We start from the raw sequence: 22559 nt of genomic DNA on the forward strand, positions 1-22559 counted from the left end.
ACGCCCTAGCACTTACACAATGATCAAAATGATTCATGTCATGATTTTTTCGACAAGTTTTACGCTGGCTGTCGACTACCTAACGCAACCCTCCACTTTTCGCATCCGGGCTTGGGACCGGCAACGGCAGTATGTTAAAAAAACAAAATAAAAAAATTATATGTTTCTTGAATTGGTTGGCCTGATCAATAGATACATTGCATGATAGATTGAAACAAATACCGTACACAAAGAAAACACCCAACACAAAATTGTCAAAATCTAAGTCATAAAAATGCCTTCTAGACATAGGGACAAATATCAAGCTTAGTTAATAGATGAACAAAATTATACAATTTAAACACAGTTAATTTATTAATGATTCTAGATAATCAACACCTACTATGGCGTTAAAAATAATATTTCAATATTCCTCAGAAGGCATTATCTTGAGGTATTTTCAATTTAGTTTCATAAGTTAAAAAGCCATTTTTGGGAGGAACATGTTTGACTTTAGAAAAGGAAAAATTAATGGGAACTGCTTAATCTTTTATTTTTTTCAAAGCATTGAAATTAAAGAAAAACCTGCTTGGGATGAAATGAGACATAATCCTTAAGAACAATATTTACCATTCATGGATTATAGAGACGACCTCCATGATTAATTTAAGAACTTTAAACAAGATGGACATAGTGCATGTTAATATTTTCTTCTTTGAAAATTTAGTAATCATGCATTATCTTCTTAGATCCTATTAATGTAAGTTTTGTTCAATATCTGAGGCAAGTAAAGGATAGTAATGGCTTAATAACATTTCATGGATATTCAAATTTTTTTCCTTACATTATTCAATTTGTTGATCAAATTGAACTACAAGATGGGGCATTCCATGTTCGATTCCTGCAGCAATTGCTTAGTCCAAGGCAGAATTCTGATTTCAACTCCTATAGCAGTCACAACAAATTGCAACCTCTAATAAGTGATCAGAATTTCTGCGTGATCCTGTGATTCATGCCTCATCCATGGATGGCCTCATAGACTGGAGTTGTGATTAGGGCTCAGGCAGAGATTGCCAACATAAGAGGAAATTAGATTATTATAAAATACATATCAGATTTATGCTTTCCATAGTCATTATTATTTATTAATTATCTTTATTCTGTATTATGTAGTCTCCCTTTTATCTTTGATTATGTTGTTACTTCTTTTCTTATTTGAGTCCATTGTAATTCGGTTTAAATATCCATCTTTTTATCAATGAAAATTAAGTTGTTATATTCCAAATCTCAACATGATATCAAAGCATAACCCTAGATCTAGCAGCCACCGGCCTCCTCTGCCTGTTCCTGCAGCCGGTGGTTCCTTCCTGCCGCAAATGTTCTGTTGTATTCCAACTGTCGCTGATCCTACAGGAACCTACAGATGCCATTTCTACAGAAAGTTCCAACAAGTACTGTAATCTATTATTTCTATAAGGCTTCCTTTGTAGTTCCTTGTCGTTACCCAACAACCGCTTCTACATAAAGTTCCAATAGCCACTGTTTTATTTCTTTCCTACCGACACCATCTACCGGGACCCTATTGCAGTTGGATCTCAGGATGTTATTGGAATTCATCAATGACTCGGAACCACAACATATCCTTTGGCTCTGTATGATTTATGCCTGAACTATCCAACATTGAATCTCCTTCAGAAGGTTTTCTTGATTCCACCAGAAGATCAACTCCAACCTTCACTCCATTGCAAACCGGAGGACAAGAAATCAACAATTTCTTGATCACAACCCATAAGTTGAATGACAATAACTTTCTCCAATGGTCCCAAGCCGTATCTTTGTTCAACAAATAACGTGGAAAGTTCAGTCACCTCACAGGTATGATCCGTGAGCCTCCAAAGTTTGACCTAATATATGGAGCTTGGGAAGTAGAGGACTTTATGATCATGTCGTGGCTAATCAACTCCATGGAGACTTTGATTAGTCGTTCATACATGTTCCTTCAGCTAGTGCCCTCTGGCCGGATGTCTGTGATACCAACCTGGATGTAGAAAATTCCGGCCAACTTTATGAGGTATCTAAGAAGAATCGAAAAGCAAAACAGGGGTCAAGAATCGTGACCCAGTACTATAATGACCTTGTTGCACTTTGGATGGCGTGCGACCTATACTACGCTTACACTTGAGAGTCTCTGGCCGGCCTATCACTCTTCCAGAAAATTATAGAAAATGATTGTATGTTTCAATTCCTAATTGGTCTTAACAAAGACCTTGACGAAATTTGGGGTCATATTCTGGTCGGGATCCTCCTCCTTCCGCTCGCACTACTTTCACTAAAAATTCGTCAAGAAGAAAGCAGAAGACTTGTCATGCTCGACACATCTACTCCTTCAGCAGAATCGTCCGCCTTGATCTCAAATAGTGTTCAACCCTCGTCCATGTCACCTCGAACCGGTCACCCCACTTGTGATTACTGTCACAAACCCAACCACACTCGGTAAAAGTGTTGGAAACTTCACAGTAAGGTGGCTTACAAACCTTCAACCAAATTCTCTACAGTCAAGGATCTCACAATATAAAGATTGGATAGAGTTTATTTTACCTGGGTCGTCCGCCTTGATCTCAAATAGTGTTCAACCCTCGTCCATGTCACCTCGAACCGGTCACCCCACTTGTGATTACTGTCACAAACCCAACCACACTCGGTAAAAGTATTGGAAACTTCACAGTAAGGTGGCTTACAAACCTTCAGCCAAATCCTCTACAGTCAAGGATCTCACAATATAAAGATTAGATAGAGTTTATTTTACCTGGGTTCCAAGTTCCCTATAGCGGCAAACCCCTATAGTTAATTACATCTTAAATGATCAGGGTCACTTAAGAAAACTCTTGATTAAGATCAGTGGTTTTACCTTCAAGATTTCAAAGTTTAGGTTTCCAAAATTGGACATGAGAAAATCAAATAGGTGTGGCCCAAAATAGGAACAGTTATTAACAGGGATCCAAAGGAATGAAGAGTAGGGGATATCACAGGTCCAGGGGAAACCCCGGTGACTTCCCAAATATCCTATTGTTTGGTTTTATATCTTTAAAATGATGTTATTTAATGTTTAATCCTGCAATTTATTTAGAATTTAGGGCTTATGTTTGCACGATATTTGATCGTACAAATGACCTAAAAAGATATGATGATTTACATCGTACCGTACAGTAACCTCGAATCCTAAAGAGTTAGGGCTTCTAATTGCACAACAGGGTTGTGCAAAAGCTAAAGGTGATTTGTGAGGGTTTACGCTGCGCTAGGCAAATAACCTCGAAATCCTATGGGTTGTTGTTTAAACTAAAGAAAGTGATAGGTGATGTGAATGTGTTTTAATGTTGCAGATTCATCTTGAAGTTGTTCCTGTTACACTGCCCACGGTGTTCGCTCCAAGCTCTTCATCGTAGCAACTTCAGGTTTGTTATCAATCCTATGTAACCACTAGGTTTTCCTATACTAAGGTATAATGTATATCAAAGCAATAAAACATGCGGTATAAAAGAAGGAAACAATATAACATGCTAGGTGAATAGAATAAAATGCTAAGATAATAGTATAACATGTTGTAAAATAACATGTTGTAATATAAATTAAATCTGTATATTTGGGAGACCTGCTACTCCTTTAAGCTAGCTAGCATTCACTATTTAAACCTATTTAAACAAAAGAAACATTGCCTGGAAAAACTCGAGAAAATCGACAAATAATCCATGACGAAAAAATTTAGGAAAATCGGCGAGTAATAATTTAAATAAAATTATCAAAACCTAGGGAGAAATCCAGGAGAAAAGACCACGAGTGCTTTGTCCAAAAATTTCAATAAAACATATTGAAAAAATTCCGAAAATAGGGGACCGCAAGTACTCGGGTCGGCGCTAGGCTCAAATATAATATATTTGTACTCGAGGGACGTCGAAGGCTACTCGGTCACCCAGATGTATAAAGTCCGCCACTCCACTCCACTAGAAGGATATCCTACTAAACCTAACCTAGGAGGGTACTCCTTAGCCCAGAACCGATAATCAACAAGTGGAAGTGGACAACCAAGTTGTAATATAGACAACCAAGTTGTAATATATATTTGAAACTAATTGTCTTTTTTTTAGCATGCATATAGATTTCACACATACAAAAAAAAGTTGTATTAATTTTTTATAATAAAAATAATTTATAAATATTGTACATGTTCTTATCATATCTATTCTTATCAGTTTTGGAAAGTACAGTTGTCCACGAGTCGATCACGATGTCGAACATAGGACCACCAACATTCTAAGAAGGTACGGGTCCCCCTCTAATCTTATATCGGTGAATGATATTTTCATCCTACAGTTCATCAAGTCCTAGAATTGAGTCCTGATGTTGTAGGATGAGATATCATTCTGCTCTACCACTGGTGTGTCTTTGTCATCATCGCCTTCGCCTTACGCCCCAAAACAAAACCAAAACAAAACGACATACTTGCGACCTTGCTTGATAGTTTCACACATAGCAAAATTCTATACATGAGCACTTATGTATCAAACATAAACACAAAAAATCGAATCAAGAAGCAAGGAAAAAAAAAGGGATGAGAGAAGAGAAATTGATTTACCCAAAAGATCGAAAGGGTAAAGAGTAAAACAATCCTCAAAACTGTATCAAAAAGGTCTAAAAGAGAGCCCAAGATCCTTGAATCAATCCAAGAAGGATATCAATTTCTCAAATTTTATAATTGGATCAACCCATGAAGGGTATCTTTTCCAAGTCTTTGTTTCAAATAGATTGAAACGGGCTCAAGACTAACATAACACTATACTTATAACTCCATCACTCATATGAATTCACACATCCAAGTCTGAACATAAATATGATATTTATGTTTTACATGCTTTCATGTTGTCTTTCTAAACACTTTCATAACCTTTTAAATCATTTCATGAATTAAATTCATATCAACTTTATAATTCTCTAAAATAAGAAAAATCATTAAAAGCTTTTCATATGTCATAAAAAATAAGAGGAATTAATCGGTAGAGGAGGAACCATCACATGAAGAGTCGCCAGTTAAGGTTCACGGGTAAAAAACAGCAAGAGGAAAGCCCACACAGCATAGGCCCACGGGTAGGGGCAACAAAAGAGAGCAGCCAACACAACATAGGCCCACATGTAGGGGCAACAAAAGAGAACAGCCAACACAACATAGGCCCACGGGTAGGAATAGTGAAAGAAAACCACCATGGATATTGCCCTTATATTGCTTTTGATATACATAAGAGAGTGATGGACAAGATATCATAAATCATTAGGACCGAACCTCATTAGGTCTGAACCCACTTTCATCAAGTAAAACATAGTAATGAATTAATCAGCTTGTTTTAAACATTCCCCTGTAGAAATATATGTTGAAATCATGAATTTTGGGATGACAAACTTGATTACCCATAAAAAAAAAACTTAGGAAGAAGAGGAGCATTAAAGAGGTCCCCAACCAAATCATGCCCAACAAAGGGGTCAAACCGAGCCCAAGTAATGGACCAAATAGTAAGAGATTTCAGCCAACATATAACTCCAAAAGAAGCCCAAAACCGAGCCCCATACAGGGGACAAACCCAGCTCAACATAGGAGCAACCCAAGCCCAACATAGGTGCAACCCAAGCCCTCCAATTGGACCAAACAACTTCTAGCATAGGGAAAAAAAACAAAAAACCGTGGCCAGTAAATCCGAGCCCAGAAAGAAGAGCAAAAACAGAGAACCATGACAAGCATACTTGAGTCCAACAAGAAGGGACAAAAATAAAACGCATTTTTAGCTCTACTAAATCAGTTAAAGGAAACCAACAGATAAACCTTTGAGTCAAACCAATTCCTTGTTTCAAATTCAATTAAACCCCAACATATAGGCTAGAGTAAAAAACATAGCCTAGGCCAAAACCGAGCCCTCTGAATGGGCCAAGACAGAGTGTATTTTCATCCATGGTTTAATTCCAAATGAGCTCAAATCAAACCCAACAAGTGGGTCAAAACAAAAAGAATATTTCCAGCATAAATTCAATTCCAAAAGAGTACAAACCGAACCCACAAAGCGGGCCAAAGATAATGTTAAAATTTCAGTTAAATCCAGCTTAATAAAAGCTAAAACCAAGCCTTCCACATGGGGAAAACAGAGGGAGATTTCAGTCAGAATCCATCTCAAAAGAGTTGATACCGAACCCAACAAATGGGTCGAAGCAAGACAAAAATTTTCAGCATAAATTCAGTCCCAAAAGAGCCAAACCGAACCCACCAAAAGGGCTAAATGAAATGCAATTTTTAGCTATCATGAAGCCAAAATCGAGCCCTCCAAATGGGCTAACACATAGAAATTTTTTCTTAGCTAACATTTAATCCAGCCTAACCAAAACCGAAACCAAAGGCAGGGGGGCAAAACAGAGAAAATTTCCAACATATGTTTCAAATAGTGATAGGTAGCATGAAATAGGTAAGCATAAGTCAATATTCATTTTGAACATGAGTAATAAAGGGACTTGATAACCCATTCTAACATGCATTTCTAGAGGGGAGAATTTCATTTCAAAACCATCATTATGCTCTTCCAAATATCTCAAGCAAGAAGAACAAAGGCAGCCCATACATGCTATATTGTGATGTTTATAGGAATTATTTCATACTTAAATCTTAAAACATATCCAAATCTTATTTCCACATGAGATAGGAAATATTTTTTATGCCATCCGAAATAGTGTAAAAATAGAGGAGAGGAGGAGAATACATCTTTTCAGCATATTTAAAGCAAAGCACTGTAAAACAGATTCAAGAAAATACTCCCACATAAATCCTTCCTAAAGGCCTCACGCAAATAGCCACCCACGATTCTTCAGCTCCAAGCACACGAGAATTTAACTTAGAGAGGATTTCGACAAGGCCTCGCTTCCTAAGAGCTTTAGAAAACAGCAACCACGACTGCTCCACACTCCAAGCGCGCGAGAATCAAACTTAGAAAAGATTTCAGCAGAGTTTTCTTCCCTAAAGACTTCTCACAGTAGAAAAACCGCAGCCTCTCCTTTCTCTCAACAACCTAGAACCAAACCCTAAGAAGCTATTTTATAGACAGAGAAGAGAGGGGAAAGAACCACCAACCAGCCTAACGGGTAAGCGAATCACATGACGAGCCAGTAATTATCATAGTAAAGAGGGAAACAATAAAGCCTTGAGAAGGAGAAGGGTTCGCCAGCTCACCTCTTGCAATTGGAGAGCCGAAAAAGTCGAGGAGAGCTCGAGGAGGCGAGCTTCGTACGCTATCAGAAGAGGAAGAGTCGAGAAAGGGAGAAGAAATCGCCGCGTGGATCGGCCATAAATTTATTATAAATAATAATATAAATGTATAAAAATATTTAATATTTAAAAAATAAAAATTTATTTGTGCATTATCATTCGTGTATCAGATTGTAGAAAATTGAATGTCTTTCTAGATAATTTTGGCGTTCCGAACGCGCTGACGCAGTCCTTTACACCGTCAGAAGTCGTTTTGACGAATTCAACGGTTTGCGTGTCATTTTGCTTGTGTCAAAAAATATGGTATTATGGGTGTCTTTTCCTACTAAAATTGGTGTCTCGGATGCGTTGACATAGTCCATTTTGTTGTCAGAGGTCGTCCAGAGAAGTTCGCATATTCAACCATCCTCGAGCTCAATTTAAGTCCGATTTTTTGCGACTTAGTGAATTTCGTGCATCTGGTGTTCACGTATAATGATAAAGTCCTGAAGTGGTTTTCCTAGGGCTTGAGATCCTATTAGGAACTTCTCCCTGAGTCTCCACATGATAGTCCTTAACCCCTCGGCCATAGGACGATGGTTTAAGACCACTCAGGCGAGACATCACAAGAGAAATAGGAGGTGGCTGGAATTTCTAAAAAGGGTGGGTCCCAATTTTAGTTTTCTAAGATGGTCAATAGGAACCCCTAGAGCTAGATCCTAGGATTCTAAGGAAAAGAATAACGACCTCAAAATGAGGTCAAGAGTTACCTAATTTACAATTATAAGAAAGTTACTTTTTTCAAAGATATCTTTTAAAGCAACCTAAAATTTGTTGTGAGTTTAAAAAGAAATATACATAATAAGTTGAAGCTAAATGGAGACTTAATTTTCTTTTATTCACAAATTATGAATATTTTTATATTAGGATGAAAAAATATCATAACATATAATTAAATTGATGACAAACGAAAGTTGGGGAAATATTTTGGTTGATGGGGTCCTTCTTAAATAAGGGAACTAATAATGTGGAAAGCTGAGAAGTTCGACTTCTCTCTATGATGGGCTGGACGGTTGCTTCACAAAATCTTGGAAAGATTTGATTGAGGATATCTTTGGAAATACCTTTTTTTAGTTTTATTCCCTTCCTATTTTATGTTTCTTTATATTTTATTTCATAATTATTTCATTTACTAATCCAGACTCAAAATATTTGATATGTTTGTACATGTGAATAATAAAGTAAAGTATATTTTCCTCTCCATACCTATTTTCAACAAACAACAACAAAATTTACCCCAAAATGTTCCCTCTAAATCTAAACCACCCTCTTTATTTTTCTCCATATCAAGGAACCAACATATCTTTGATCTCCTATTGAAATTTAGAATTTGAAGCAAACCAAAATAACATTGTTGATTCTTCTTTAACAGTCAATGTTAATTACTCAGCCTACATTTTTTCCTTGCAGAGATCTTCATTCATAGTCTCAACATGATAAGAATAATCAGCCCAAAAAAAGGATTCTTGTGTACCCCAGAGATAGGGTTGTAAATGAACTAATGCACTTGATGAAGAACTCAAACTTGACTCGATTAAAACTCGATCATGTTCGTTCAAGTTAATAAATAAATAAGCTTTAACAATTTTTAAAAGCTTAAAGCTTAAAGGAACTAAACATGAACACAGTCGAACTTGTTCAATTATGTTCACGAACAAATTCGTTTATTGTTCAACAAGTAACTTGTTAAGTACTCATATTAAGCTCGATGATAGCTCATATCATATATAATATATTATTTAAACAAAATTTAATTAACTACAATATTAACTCGTCTGTTAATAGCTTGATGATAGTTCGAATCATATATGATATATAAATATTCGATATTTAATTTATGTATGTTTTAAAGTTGTAATTTTTAAATGTTTGGTTAAATCAAGCTTAAATGCTACACAAATCATTCTACTAAACAACCCCTATGTAAGATATTATAGAAAAATGGAGGAGAAATGAGATTTAAGATATTATAGGGTTTAGAATTTTTAATCAATAAATTAATAGTTGCGATCAAATTTGTAAAATCATTTATTGATTTTTTGTATGAAAATCTAGATAGTCATTTAAACTTTTAACTCGTTTAAATACTCGTTCACTTCTCATAAATAAAACAAGTATAAATCAAGTTCAAACATTAAAAATTTTAAACAAATTAAGCTTGAACAATATATGAAAGCTCGACACAAGCTCAAGCCGAACAAGATATATGTTAGTCTTACCCAGAGATAAACAAAACTTACCTTTTAATTCAAGGAAAAAACTTTAACATTAGTATTTTTTGTTTTTTTTCTTTTTGTTTTTTTTTTTGAAGTAAAAGAATATAAGCTCTTATTTTTTTGTTTTTTTTTTTTTTTTGAAGTAAAAGAATATAAGCTCTTATATTATCAATAAAATTTGATTTCTTAAATTTAATGAAGCTATATGTTGCATGCTAAATAATTTGGTTACAATTTCTAGCTAACAAATCGCTTACTTCAAAGACTAGAGCAACAAATCAGCTTATATCTTCTTGAGACATCACAACATTATCATACCTTTTGGCTCATATAATTTTATTTTCCTACTGAGAAGAAGTGAATTCGCAATTTTAAACTACTACTAACTCAAATGAACAATTGCCTGGAAGTATGTGTGCATGTAATGAACGGCATTTCACATTTGTCCTGAACTTACAAACCATAATTGAACCTCCCTTTCCGAAGCCCTATTGCTACCTACCAAGAGATTAACTAGATGAAGGGATTTGTAAATGAAATTTTTTTTTCAAACAATGGTGAATATATAGCATTTAATAATACCGTAATTTTTTCTCAATTTCTATTGATGAGTGTGTGCATGTTTTGGTGTGGAGAGGAGATGGTGCAGAGGACAAATCTTTAGCATTGCATAAGAATTACTTAGTTTTCTAATGTAATGTATACAAAGAAACGCAAAAATATATCAGGTGAAAAGTGGTAAAATTTTGTTTTCTTATCAAAATTTTAACTTTTAATTTAAAAGCTACTATTGTAATATTACAATCTAAGAAGGTAAAACAGATGTAGTCTCCTCTGAAAGATATTCAGGAACAGTTGACATGAATAATGCAATAAGTTTCAAAAAAGTAGACATTCAAAGCTTTAAAAATAAAAAATAAAAATTAAAAAGAAGAACTGATTGAAATTAAAAGTTGTACAAAATTATAAAAAATTAAAAATTAAAAAGAACTGATTGAAATTAAAAGTTGTACAAAATTATGTTTTCACTGTGTTAACTTACATGAGAAGGAGGTATATGCTTCCCACTAAGCAGGTCCAAGAGAACAGTACCAAAACTAAATATCACGCTCTCAGGAGTAACCCTTCCTGTACAAACAAAAACTCAATACTTACCATTATGCTCTAAAAAATTTCTTAAATATAGAAACAATTCAGTTCTAACGACTATGCAATAAGGACATATCACTGACACTTAAAAAAAAATTATTAAATTGATAATAGGCTGACTATGCTATAAGAACATGAATACTTTGCAACAATGAAGGCACTACCTGTCAAATTGTGATGCATTAAAGAACTTCAAAGGTCAAAACAGTCCACAAAAGTCCAAATGACCATAAGTTAGTTATCCAAAGTCAAATAAGACAGATATAAACAAAGCCAACTTTCAAATATTTTTAAGGCCATTATTATTATGGCCGAAGTTTTCATAGCTTTTAAAATAATGTTATTTTATCGGATTTTTATCTTCTCTTGATGAAAATAGATTTAAAATTGAATGCATATTTTAATTTAGATGGATAAAAATTTATATTAAGTGTCTAACCGTATACTTATAATCCTATTTTTTCATGAATATTGATCCATCATATTTAGCTAATTGTAATTGAATAATTTTTTTTTGTAGCAAATAGTTTGTAATTAATTCTCGCAAGTCCTGATCTCATTGGATGACTTGATTATCACTAACACTACATTAATTTTTCGTTCTCAACAGGACCCACCAAATGACTTGCCAAGCCTATGGCTCGTCAGCCTTGTTGCAGCATATCATGGATCCTATCATTGCCTCTTAAGCTCATTCTCTCATTGTGACTTAGCATAACTCATTGCATCAATAATTAATTGATTTAGGAAGTACAGAAACAAAATAGTGATTGAAAACAATTTGGAAGATGCCAATGAAACATATTCAAATAATGAAAATTATTAAATGTGATGATTCATTTGAAGATGATGAAACGAGTATGAATCCGCTATGGATATTAATCCTCATGTTGTAAGAAAATTTCAAGTAAACAATTAAATTGAAGCTCATTTTCAATTTTCATTTTATATCAACATTTAATATTGAGATTTGTAGCTTATGTCCTTATGATAATAAAACAAATCAATATATTAATAAATTATGCTAGATTTATGAATTATTTTAAGTTTATATGTTTTTATATACTGCCTTGATCCGACTAGAATTTCACACCTCACCTCGTTCAAGACAAAACACCTCAGTTCCTAATTTTGACTTTTTAAATCTTGCTAAGGCCCACATATTTGTTATAGTTATAGGCCTTTTATCACAAATTTAGGGCATGCCACTTAATCAACTGCCATAAGAGCTTCCTCCTATGAGAGTTAATCTGTGCACCATTGATTTTATAATGAATTCTCTCACAAAGCATGTTGAGTTCAAATATCAAGTAGATAAACTAAAGAAGTACGGATTTATTAAAAAAAAGTTCATATAAAAGTTTTTTTCTTGAATTATTGATGTTGGTGCAAGAAGGTTCGTACGTGTGTTGATAGCCAACAAACAAATAAAATCAAAATAAAGTATATATTCTCTATATCTACATTGAATGACGTGATGGCAAGGTCATCCTGCTTTCAAAAATGAATTTGCACAACAGGTACCAAAAGATTCATAATCTTCCTTGCGATGACAAAAAAACATTTAAAAAACCTGATGGATTTTATGAATGGTTTGTCATACCTTCTGAATTTTCTAATATACTAAGTACTTTTATGAGATTGATAAATTAGGTGTTTACAACATTCATTAGTAAATTGTTGAGAGTGTACTTTGATAATGTATTAATTTATAGCATCATCGAGAGCATCATGATTATTTGCATCAAGTAAATTCTAAGTTAAAGGATAAAAAAATTATACATTAATCTCAAAAGGTGCACATTAATGCGATTACAAGTCACATTTCTTGATATTGCAGTGTCTTCCAATAACATTGACACAACCATTGATTGACCAACCCCTACTATCACTAACTTTTATATTTATGTGATGGCTAATTTTGTAGATAACCCTTTAGGAAGTCCGATACGTCACTACCCCTTTAATAAATATTTTAAAAATGGACAATATTAATTAGATACCATCAACCATCAGAGTCTTAGAATAAAAAAAAAGTTATTAACAATTGTATTAAGAACTCTAAAACTCCCTAACTTTAAGAAAGCTTTAGAGACATCATTGATGCGAGGTGTCTCCCACTTATGAAGCAGACGCAGGATCACACGATCCCGTGATCGTGCATGTGTTAGGTTCACGCGAACAAACCAGGGCTGATCCAAGCGCCCACCTTTCGATTCATTTCTAATTTTTAATGAGTTTCATTCTTTCCTTTGTATTAGGTTTAGATTTTAGTATTTTCGCATGTTTATGTCAGGACAACCAACATTACTCTCTTTCTCCCTTCTAGGATTGTAAACAACGACGGGTGATGCTCTCCAGCTATAACTCGCTTGAGATTTCGGTCTCCTTCTAAGGGGTCGAGTGGTGCTCCGAATGTAGCTAGTTTCTGCAGGAGGTATTTATCTCAAACTTCTTCCATCTTCCGCATTCCACCCTTCGCTATTGTTGTCGTTCTCAGCATTCCACTTCGCGGTCATCGTTGTCCTTGCCCTCCACCATCGCTGTCGCAACCATTCAAAATTTTCTTGGTGTTGTTTAACACTGTCCGGCCACCCTCCATCATTGCAGCCGCCCCCGAACAGCCTCCCGGTTGCTTTTTTCTGCAGTTCCAATAGCCTAAAATGCCTTCCCCTCCCTCCACGCTGTCATCATAGTTCCTGCCGTCCACCTTTCGCCGTCACCACCCACAAATCCCCCCACATTGCTATTTTACCATTGTTTGACCATTTCACATCGTTGCCACAGCTCAAGATAACACTTTCTCAACTATTAACCCCCTTGCCCTTGTTGTCACCGCCCAGAGCAGCTCCTCATCTCGCCCTTCTGGCAAATCCTCACCCCCTTGCTGCCGCTCCACCATCCAAGCCCAACCACCACCCCCCCTCTTCTGATATTCATCCTAAGCATGTGTTGTTATTTACTATTTTAATGTGTTCTATGAGGTGTTTGTTGTTGTTTTCCCTTTTAAGTGTATTGGTTGTAACCATCTATTTGCTTTCAGTAATACTGTTTGCATTTCCTAGAGTGGTTTGGGTTAACTCCGGTATTAATCATGTTATGCATCTAGTGTTGGTATAGGCAGACGCCTTGAGCCAAGAAGATCTAATATTTGCATTTCCTAGAGTGATTTGGGTTAACTTCGGTATCAATCATGTTATGCATCTAGTGCAGGTATAGGCAGACGTCTTGAGCCAAGAAGATCATTCAATCGCTTACTCATATGAGAAATAAATAAAGCCTAAAAGGAGGTATTCTACAAACAATAAAAAAATTTATGTTGCCATTAAGTATTAGTATATTAGCAATATTACCTATCACTAAAGAAAATCATCCTCATTTCTAATCAGCATGACTCGACAAATATAAATATTAAAAAAATGTTAAATAATAGAAACGCCACATGGATTTAATGTCTTCAAGACAACATATTTATCATATTACGTACATATGACAGAAAATAAATCAGTTGATGCAACATCTGTGCGCATTATTGTGGCAAGTTTTGAGAGAATAAGAGATGACTATGTGACATGTGGTTATTATCACTTTATTTATCATAATCATAAAAAATATGTCGCATGTTCATTTTGTTACTTTTATAGGTTGAAACGGATTTTTCTATAAATATACTATAATGTGGATACTTTAACTCCTACATGATCATATTGTTAGAGAAGTGCATGTTAGTAGTATGACAAATTGCATTGATCAAAGTAAAATCATGCATTTGCTTGTGCACACATATTATGAGCCTTCATTTTAATAAGAAATTGCAAAGATTGCCGGTTAGTGTCATGCATGCCAAAGAGAAAAAATTGTTAGACAATGCGTCAGCATGTAAACTTCCCTTCTTGTTCCTTTGACTCCCTGGATTATCCATAAATTATGTATCAGCAATACCTAGGAACTAGTTTGGTTTCGGGGACTTATAAAACATTAATTACAGGTAGAAACGTAAGATTTGTTTCTTATTTATAAAAAAACTTAATAAAAATTCTCATATGCTACCATTAAGTTTCGGATAGGATCTGACGTCGAAATCAACTCAGATTTTTACAGAAATTAGGGCAAACATGAATATTTTCTTCAATAATCCAAACAACAAAAATACAAAAGTTAAGCACATACAATTCGAGAGGTAGGCGATATCTCCCAATTCCTACAACTCGAGAGGTAAGAAATCTCTCCCAAACCCTAAACCTAAGACTCACAATTCAATCTCATACATAAGCTTAACCTTAGACATAACAAGCATTTTTATACCCAAAAATAACAATAATAAAACACTAAATTGCTCTTAGGCGTACAAAAAACAAATTTGCCCTTAGGCTAGGCGTCCTTGTAACAATACCCCCCCAAAAAACACTTTCCTCAAGGTGGGAAACTCTAAGTAGGAAAAAATAAAAGTACTCCTCTTCCCCCACCGATGTCTCTATTTCTTCATTATCTGCTTCCTCGCTGTGCACTAGGAGAACTTGTAATCTTTGATCATTGCAACTATGTCCTGAAGTAAACTTCTTATCACACTGAAAACATAACCCCTTGGTTCGCTTCTCCCGAATCTCTGTCTCTGTAAGGCACTTGAGTGTTTCTCTCGGTCACGATCCATCCTCTGAACTTCCACTTTTTCAACTTTTGCCATTGGTATGGTTGCAGTCGTTCTGTACGACGCTCAATTTGTGTTGCTTCTGTTGGCTTTCTTCATTTCGTTGTTTTCCACCCACTGGGTTAGCTCCATCATCTCCCTTAATCTCCGTGGTCTTAGTAGTTTGAGTGCCGCCGGGCTTTAAGCCTTTCATGAAATTCTCCTCCAGTCCTACTTCAAAAATCCCTGCGGACTTCCTGACAAACAAATCTCTCCCTATATTCTAGATTGTCCGCTCCTGAGTCAAGGCATATAATTATTTGTGTAGGACTCATTTCCGAATGGATCGAAAACGTTCTAATAAACAATCATTAAATTCATCCCACGAAGGAATCGGGTATCTAGCCTCCGTCCACTGAAATCAGGCTAAAGCTTTCCCTCCAAACACAATCATGCCACCATAAGTTTCTCCTTTTTATCTAAACCATTCACCGTGAAGTATCGCTCCGACCGGTACACCCACCGATGTGCATATTCCCCTTAGAAGATCGGCATTTTCAACTTCTTAACTCTAACTTGTCCACCCCAACTTCTCCCTATGTTGTTTGCCTCTATGTATCGAGGGCACAACTCATTCCTTCGATCGTAGTCACATCCCCTCCCTGCTTCTCTCCCTTATTCTTCATGCCCCTTCAAACCTCTGGCATAATCTTTTCTCCATATTTCGGCCCAATCGGCTCCATCAAAAATCTCTAATCAGCCCTGAGAGGAGGTTCGTGATGGTGGATGTTTTCCTCCTCATGATCCTCACATTCGATCTCTTTTCCTTTCAATCTTGCCACGGAGTCTCTAGTCAATCTTTTGGTTATGGTTTATAAATTGAGTTGTCGGCGGGTTCTTCGATTGCATCTCAAGGAGCCTCTTTAGCATCTCTCGAATTTTTCCTATGCTCTCAAATCGGTCTTCCATTCTATTTTCCATGGAAGAAAATCTCTCATTTATAGTGGCGAACATTTTTTACCCTAGATCAAATTTGTCTAATCTCTTCCTCCTACTTTTTATCTAAATCATCCACTCTTTTTGCTACCATCACTCTCAAAAAATTTTGATCACAAAGCACGAAAACACCTACACGCTAAAATCCTGTTGATTGATTCGTGTATCGATATCACGAGAATGTATGCCCATCATCGATCTGAGTAGTGTGGCACAAGTAAGTTGGAGATCAGCGGCAAAGAAAGTTGCAGGTGGCAAGGATCTTTCCTACAAATCAGTTGCAGAACGTCAGAAGCTCTTCCTGTAGATCAGCGCTTGGAGCAAATCAGCGGCAGAAGCAAATCATCGATGCTTCAGGGAGGCTGGCCGGACCACGATCCTTCAGGGAATGCCACACGTTGGGCGGATGCAGAAGCAAATCAGCGTTGCTTCAGAGAATATCACGCTGGGCGAATCAACGATGCTTCAGAGAGGTTGGCTGATTTACTTCAGCGGCAGAAGCAAATCAGTGGTAGAAGGAAATTAACGGCAGAAGCAAATCATCTGTTTGAGCCTGCAGGGAGGCCGGCTGCTAGAAAAAGGAGACATCTGCTGGATCCAGAGTTAGGCCCTGATACCAATTTGATAAGATTCGACGTCGAAATCGGCTCAGATTTTAACAAAAATTAGGGCAAACACAAAAATTTTCTTCAATAATCCAAACAACTCATACAAATACAAAAGATAAGCACCTACAGTTCTAGAGCTAGGCGATCTCTCCCAATTCCTATAATTCCGGAGGTAGAAAATCTCACCCAAACTCTAAACCTAAGACTCACAACTCAATCGCTTGCATAAACCAAAACCCTAGACATAACAAGCATATTTATACCCAATAATAATAATAATATACTAGATTTCCCTTAAGCATACAAAAGACAAATTTGCGTTTAGGCTAGGCTTTCTCATAACAATATCATTAAATTCTCACCCTCAAAAGTGATTGTGACTAGGGTAGTAAATAGAAGCATGAAAATCTGATTAAGGAACATAGTTAGAAAAGGTCTTTGTAATTGGTATATGAAACTTCCAACTATGGAATCTGCAACACAAAAGCAGAATTGAAAATTATTTATTAATTGAACCCAAGAATGTTTATAGATTTTCTCTTCACCATTGAATGCATAATATGATTTTTTTTTTTTTTTTTTTTTTTGGGGGGGAAAAATACGGCTATTCTTCTTCCTTTTCATCCATTGATGAGTGTAATAAAAATAAGAATATTAAGATGAGGTCAGATGAAAGTGTAAGAAATTATGCTAAAGAGACAGTCGTAAAAAATCAAGATAAGATGGAAAATAAATTCTGTTATGTTTGGTTGCAAATACAAGAGAGAAACTAGCAATTCCAAATTCAAGAAGCAGAAGTTAATAAAGCCACTTCTAAAAAGGTTATTTGACTGTCCATCAGAAAAATGAAACTTAACAATTTCTTATTTAGTGAAGGAGGAAGCGAAAATATCTAATAATCCTAATAAAACCACTGGCATATGAATAGTATATGTATTCAGTACATTCTACTATAATAATTATGAATATAAGAAATATATATACATGCATATACATATATGAATAAACAAGTATGCATGCATGCAATGCAAAATATAGTGTTACAAACATTTTTTTCAATATATTGTGCATTTATACAGAACATTATTATTAAATTATAGACTTATCCATTACAATAATCTAATTATTTTGTTTAACGTATTTAATATATTTTATATGTATTATTATAATATATCATGTCAATATATAAGAAATTATGTATAAATCAATATCTAAAAGATGAAATATCATAATCAAATGCGCTGAACTAATAAATAGAAATGTTTTATTAATATTATGCACATAATTACAGCTTTTTTCTTTAATGAATTATACTATTTATATATATGCCGTATGTGTCTGTAAATAACATTATAATTCCTGTGGAAGTGACAGTATATCATTAAGTACACTCAAAATCATCTGAAGGTTAAATAACCAACAATGTTTCTTATCACTTCTAAAGAAACAATGAAGAAAACCTACTTCTCAGTTCCCATGTCAACCAAAAAGTTGAAATTATCCATTTCCCTCATTTCTCACTTAAAAACTTTTGCAAGCGACCAAATAAACCCTCAAGTGAAATGGATATGCAAGACTAGAGGAAAAATACGTAATAAAGTATGCTTTACTAAAGGAAACATATCTAAAATTGTAGAAGAGACTAACACAAAATAGAGTTGCCAACCTCACAATTTGACCCCAAAAAGTTGGTATGAGGCCAGTGGAATGATTAGCTAAAAAGAAGTTACTAAATATAAATTAAGAAACACATCCAATATTTAAAGGGGATCATGAAAATAATGGTTAAAATTTTAAAATTCCTGGAATTTATTACAGAGCCTCATCAATGAAGCATTCATTCATGATCTATGAAGACTTGTATAAAATAACTAGATAAGGATAGAGAACTGAATAGTTAAGTTTTCATTTTCTTAGAAGACAAGTAACAAGATAATGATCGAACACATCATCACAGCAAAAGTGCTTCTCAAAAAGTTGTAGCAAAAAATGGGACATCTAGTCGTCTGTTACAAGCAAGACACAGAATTCAACGACTAGGCATTGAGATTTATAGGATGACTACGTCTAAACTGGAATGAAATTGACAAGATATGAAATAGAACACTTGCATTCAGCTCAAATGAGCCTTCAAAGGATAAGTAACAGCTTTTATTTAATTCCTTAACTTTGTGCACCTAGTTGTTTTTGGAACCTTATTTTGAAGTATGTTAGCCTTTTGAGCATGGCTACTATCTGTCTTTCATATTTTTACTGATGAGGTAACCATGGCTACTACCATTTTATACTGGTCCTTGACATACAATTATTCACTATATATTATAATAAGTTCAGAATTGCAGCACTATGTTTATAAACAAGAAACCAGAACAACTAATCAAACACAAAAAGTGAAAATCAAACTCCAGGAAACACAGTATAGTAACATTCCTTGGCCAGAGAAATGAGAGGCATGAAAGACAGCTAAAATGATCAAAACAAAACTAGTTGAGAGTAGATGAGACAAGCAGCTCACATTTGCTTGTTTAAATTAAAAAGAATGAGAGAAATATCTAACAAGTCCCTTGATTATTTACAGAGGTTCATTCTACTCCCATAATTTATAAAAATGTAAATTTAGTTCACAGACTCTTCTAATATGAGCTGAAAATATTTATGCGGAGGACTATTTCAACTCCAATTTAAAGATTTGGTGAGAAATTTGGCACTTTCTTAGACTCTAAGATTAAAATGACCCCATGTAAACAATTAAATGACCTTTTGACACTTTATAAAGAATTTTATGCGCACATAAGTTCTATGCTTTCTAGTAGGAATTTGGAAACTAAAAAAAAAACAGATTTTATTGAGTTAAAAGAGCTAGATACCATTTCTCAAGTATTCTGGAGGCGTGTACGCTAGATTTGTGCTGTAGCTTTTCCCATCCCTGCTGTTTTTCATGAGGCCAAAACAAGAAAGGCGAGGATCACCATCCTACAAAATAGTTCATATTGAAAACAGGATAGCCAGATCCAATTCAAACATAAAACCGAAATTTAATATCCTAAGGCAACAACAAATTACTTCTAAAAAAATTTCTTTCTATGCTTTACAAATGGGGACTATCAATCACTTAATACATGTGCCTACATGGTTATAAACACTTATGACATGTAACTTCAAGGTCATATTACCTCCATCAAACTACCACATATAGCAAAATTAATGAAAATGTCAGGTTTCATGAAATAATTATTTATATAATCTTAATTTCTTATCATTTACATGCACATGAAGCAAATACTAATGCTTTACCTCTCTCAACAAAGTGGCAGCAAGCATGCCAACTAAACAAGCGTTCAAGGAAATTTTGATGATGAATAAACTGGCTCGGTTAAAAAAGGAAGTGGATTAGCCATGCTTTATACTTCGAGGGATTTACACGTATAGCCTGAATTCTTAGGTATTTACATAATAAATCTTTATATTTAGCACCCTAGATAAATCACATCAAAATACAACCAGCATTAACTTATTTAAATCAAAATACAGTTTTTCACGCATATGTTTTTATGTAAGTATGACACTAAGATACTTTTTAAGTAAATATGAAAATTTAGATGTTAGCTATGCAAATATATGAAATTTTAGTATTGTGTATATAAATCCCACTTTTATTTAATGGTAAATAAAAAATTAGAAGATAATAGCTGTAAAATATTTTGCAATCCAATCAGCAAACTTTTAGGGCTCAACTATACCAGAAAAGGCAATGGTTAAAATAAACAGAAGACAGAACATCAATCAGATTTAGATAATTTCACCTCATCAAAAAGAACTCGGTATGCATTTAGATCATGATACAAGGGCCGTCCTTCACTGCTGCAGTATTCCAATGCTTCGGCTATATAATATGCTACCCTCAGACGCATAGCCCATTCAATAGTTTGATTTTCCCCTGTCAAAATTACAAAATTGCACTCCATAAATAAGTAGCACTTGAAATGCTATATATATGCAAATTGCAAAAGCAATCTAAGAACATTGATATTTTTAGGGGAAAGAAGCAATGAATGGTTAAAATAAACACATTTCTTTCTAGATGAACTTAATATCACTCTCAAATCTCAAGTTTTTAACCCAAAAAAAAAAAAAAAAACTAACGCCAAACTATCTCCATCTATAATAATACCGTTCAAATATTAAAAAACCCAGCAACAACTAAAACCTATATTTTTAATTTTCACTAAATTTGTAATGGTCTGGTCCTAGTAAACACAAACACATTGGTTCAGTAGTTCATTTTAAAAACCTAGGTGTGCAAATTTTGTAAATAAGGAAGGTTTCAATAATTGTGAGCATTAAACAGCAAAACCAGGAATCAATCATTCATATATTGGCGTTCAACATCATCATTGCCATGATAATCAGTAGGCTTACAATGAATTCATTCCAATTTGCTTTATAATGCATCTTTTATCCAAAAAAAAAAAATCAATAAATTGATGTTCACAATACAAAAAAACATCATGGCATCCTCCTAATACAAAACCCTAATATTACATCTTCAGTCCTCCTATTCCACGCAAAACCTCATGTTAATGAGCAGAAATGAGTCCTTTAACTATAAGTATAGTTTTAATCAGCGAATACAAGATTGGGTTGAAGGTAATCTTCTTCTCTTCCCCCCTTCTACTGTGATTGATTCTTAGCAATAATGCCGAGCTAAGACCAACAAATCATGGGTTAGGTATGTCCTCACACAATAAATGCAGATGGTAATAGGCCAACAGCATCATACGGGATAAAGGTAACAGCATCTCTCCTATAAAAAGCTAATAACTTCATATTCCAAAATTAGCAGAAAATGGAGATTATTCAACAACTAAATCCGAAAATATAGGAAATAACTTACAGTGAAAGAGGTGCTTGGCAAGCGTGTCATTAGGCATGTACTCGGCCACCAGAAGCCGCTCATCCCCATCGCAGCAGTAACCGATCAAATTCGCCAACCTTCTATGTCTCAGCTTCCCCACTCCCCACGCCTCCTCCTGCAAATCCACAATTCGATCTCATTCACAGAGTAAAAATTAAGAAGATAAATACTCGACAAAGAGAAGGCTGTAGGAATTGGAGCATACGGCGAACTGCTTGGGATCAGGCCAAGCCATCTTGGTGAACTTCTTGACAGCGATCCATCTGCGGTTCTGTAGCCGGCCCTTATATACCAGGTTAGGGGCCTTCTCCCCGCTTTCCGAGACGATGTTCTCAGAGCTGAATCCATTAGTGGCGGCCTTCAAGTCGGCGAACGAGAACTCGGAGAAGGCCGGCACCTCGCTGACTGCCTCAGCGACTCCAACAGCCGGCGGTGCCTGCTGGATAGAAAACGATCGGCGTTGATTCAGTTGATGCCGGTTGTGCTTCTTCTCCGGAATCTCTTTCTCCGCGGACGAGCAGCAGCCTCCCATCGCCTCTGCGGGATAAAAACAGCTTCTTTTCGCTGCTACTTGGGTCGCTATGATGGCTTGCTTAATGGAATTTAGGGAAGATGTATGTCGGGATGGGCAAGAAAGTTGAAAAAAGAAGAAAGAATCCCACGTCGATGCAATAGCTATAATAACTCCTTTTTACTTCCAGTGCGTGTGGGAAAGCAAGAGGAGATCAAAAATCTAATT

The 22559-nt window shown here is 35.2% G+C and overlaps 1 protein-coding gene across 1 annotated transcript; it reads right to left on the minus strand.

Moving 5' to 3' along the window:
- Positions 1-1277: 1277 nt before the first annotated feature.
- On the minus strand, positions 1278-22545 carry LOC110020401 (probable serine/threonine-protein kinase At4g35230). The gene is made up of 8 exons (XM_020718488.1): positions 22026-22545; positions 21800-21935; positions 20709-20842; positions 19773-19878; positions 10567-10653; positions 10028-10033; positions 4199-4213; positions 1278-1396 (listed from the first exon to the last, which is right to left on the minus strand). Exons 1-8 carry the CDS (start codon positions 22350-22352, stop codon positions 1278-1280), a joined length of 930 nt encoding a protein of 309 aa, XP_020574147.1. The 5' UTR covers positions 22353-22545.
- Positions 22546-22559: the final 14 nt, after the last annotated feature.

Source organism: Phalaenopsis equestris, unplaced genomic scaffold (assembly GCF_001263595.1).
Source record: "Phalaenopsis equestris unplaced genomic scaffold, ASM126359v1 Scaffold000096, whole genome shotgun sequence".
Classification (NCBI taxonomy): domain Eukaryota; kingdom Viridiplantae; phylum Streptophyta; class Magnoliopsida; order Asparagales; family Orchidaceae; genus Phalaenopsis; species Phalaenopsis equestris.

What these genes read in the sequence shown, in the direction of transcription:
- LOC110020401 (XM_020718488.1), bottom strand. Translation starts at nt 22,352, where the DNA reads ATGGGAGGCTGCTGCTCGTCCGCGGAGAAAGAGATTCCGGAGAAGAAG. An exon ending in ACCGAGTTCTTTTTGATGAG is followed by an intron (nt 19,879 to 20,708) that starts GTGAAATTATCT and finishes ACTATTTTGTAG; the next exon opens with GATGGTGATCCTCGCCTTTC. An exon ending in TCCAGAATACTTGAGAAATG is followed by an intron (nt 10,654 to 19,772) that starts GTATCTAGCTCT and finishes TTGTTTGTACAG; the next exon opens with GAAGGGTTACTCCTGAGAGC.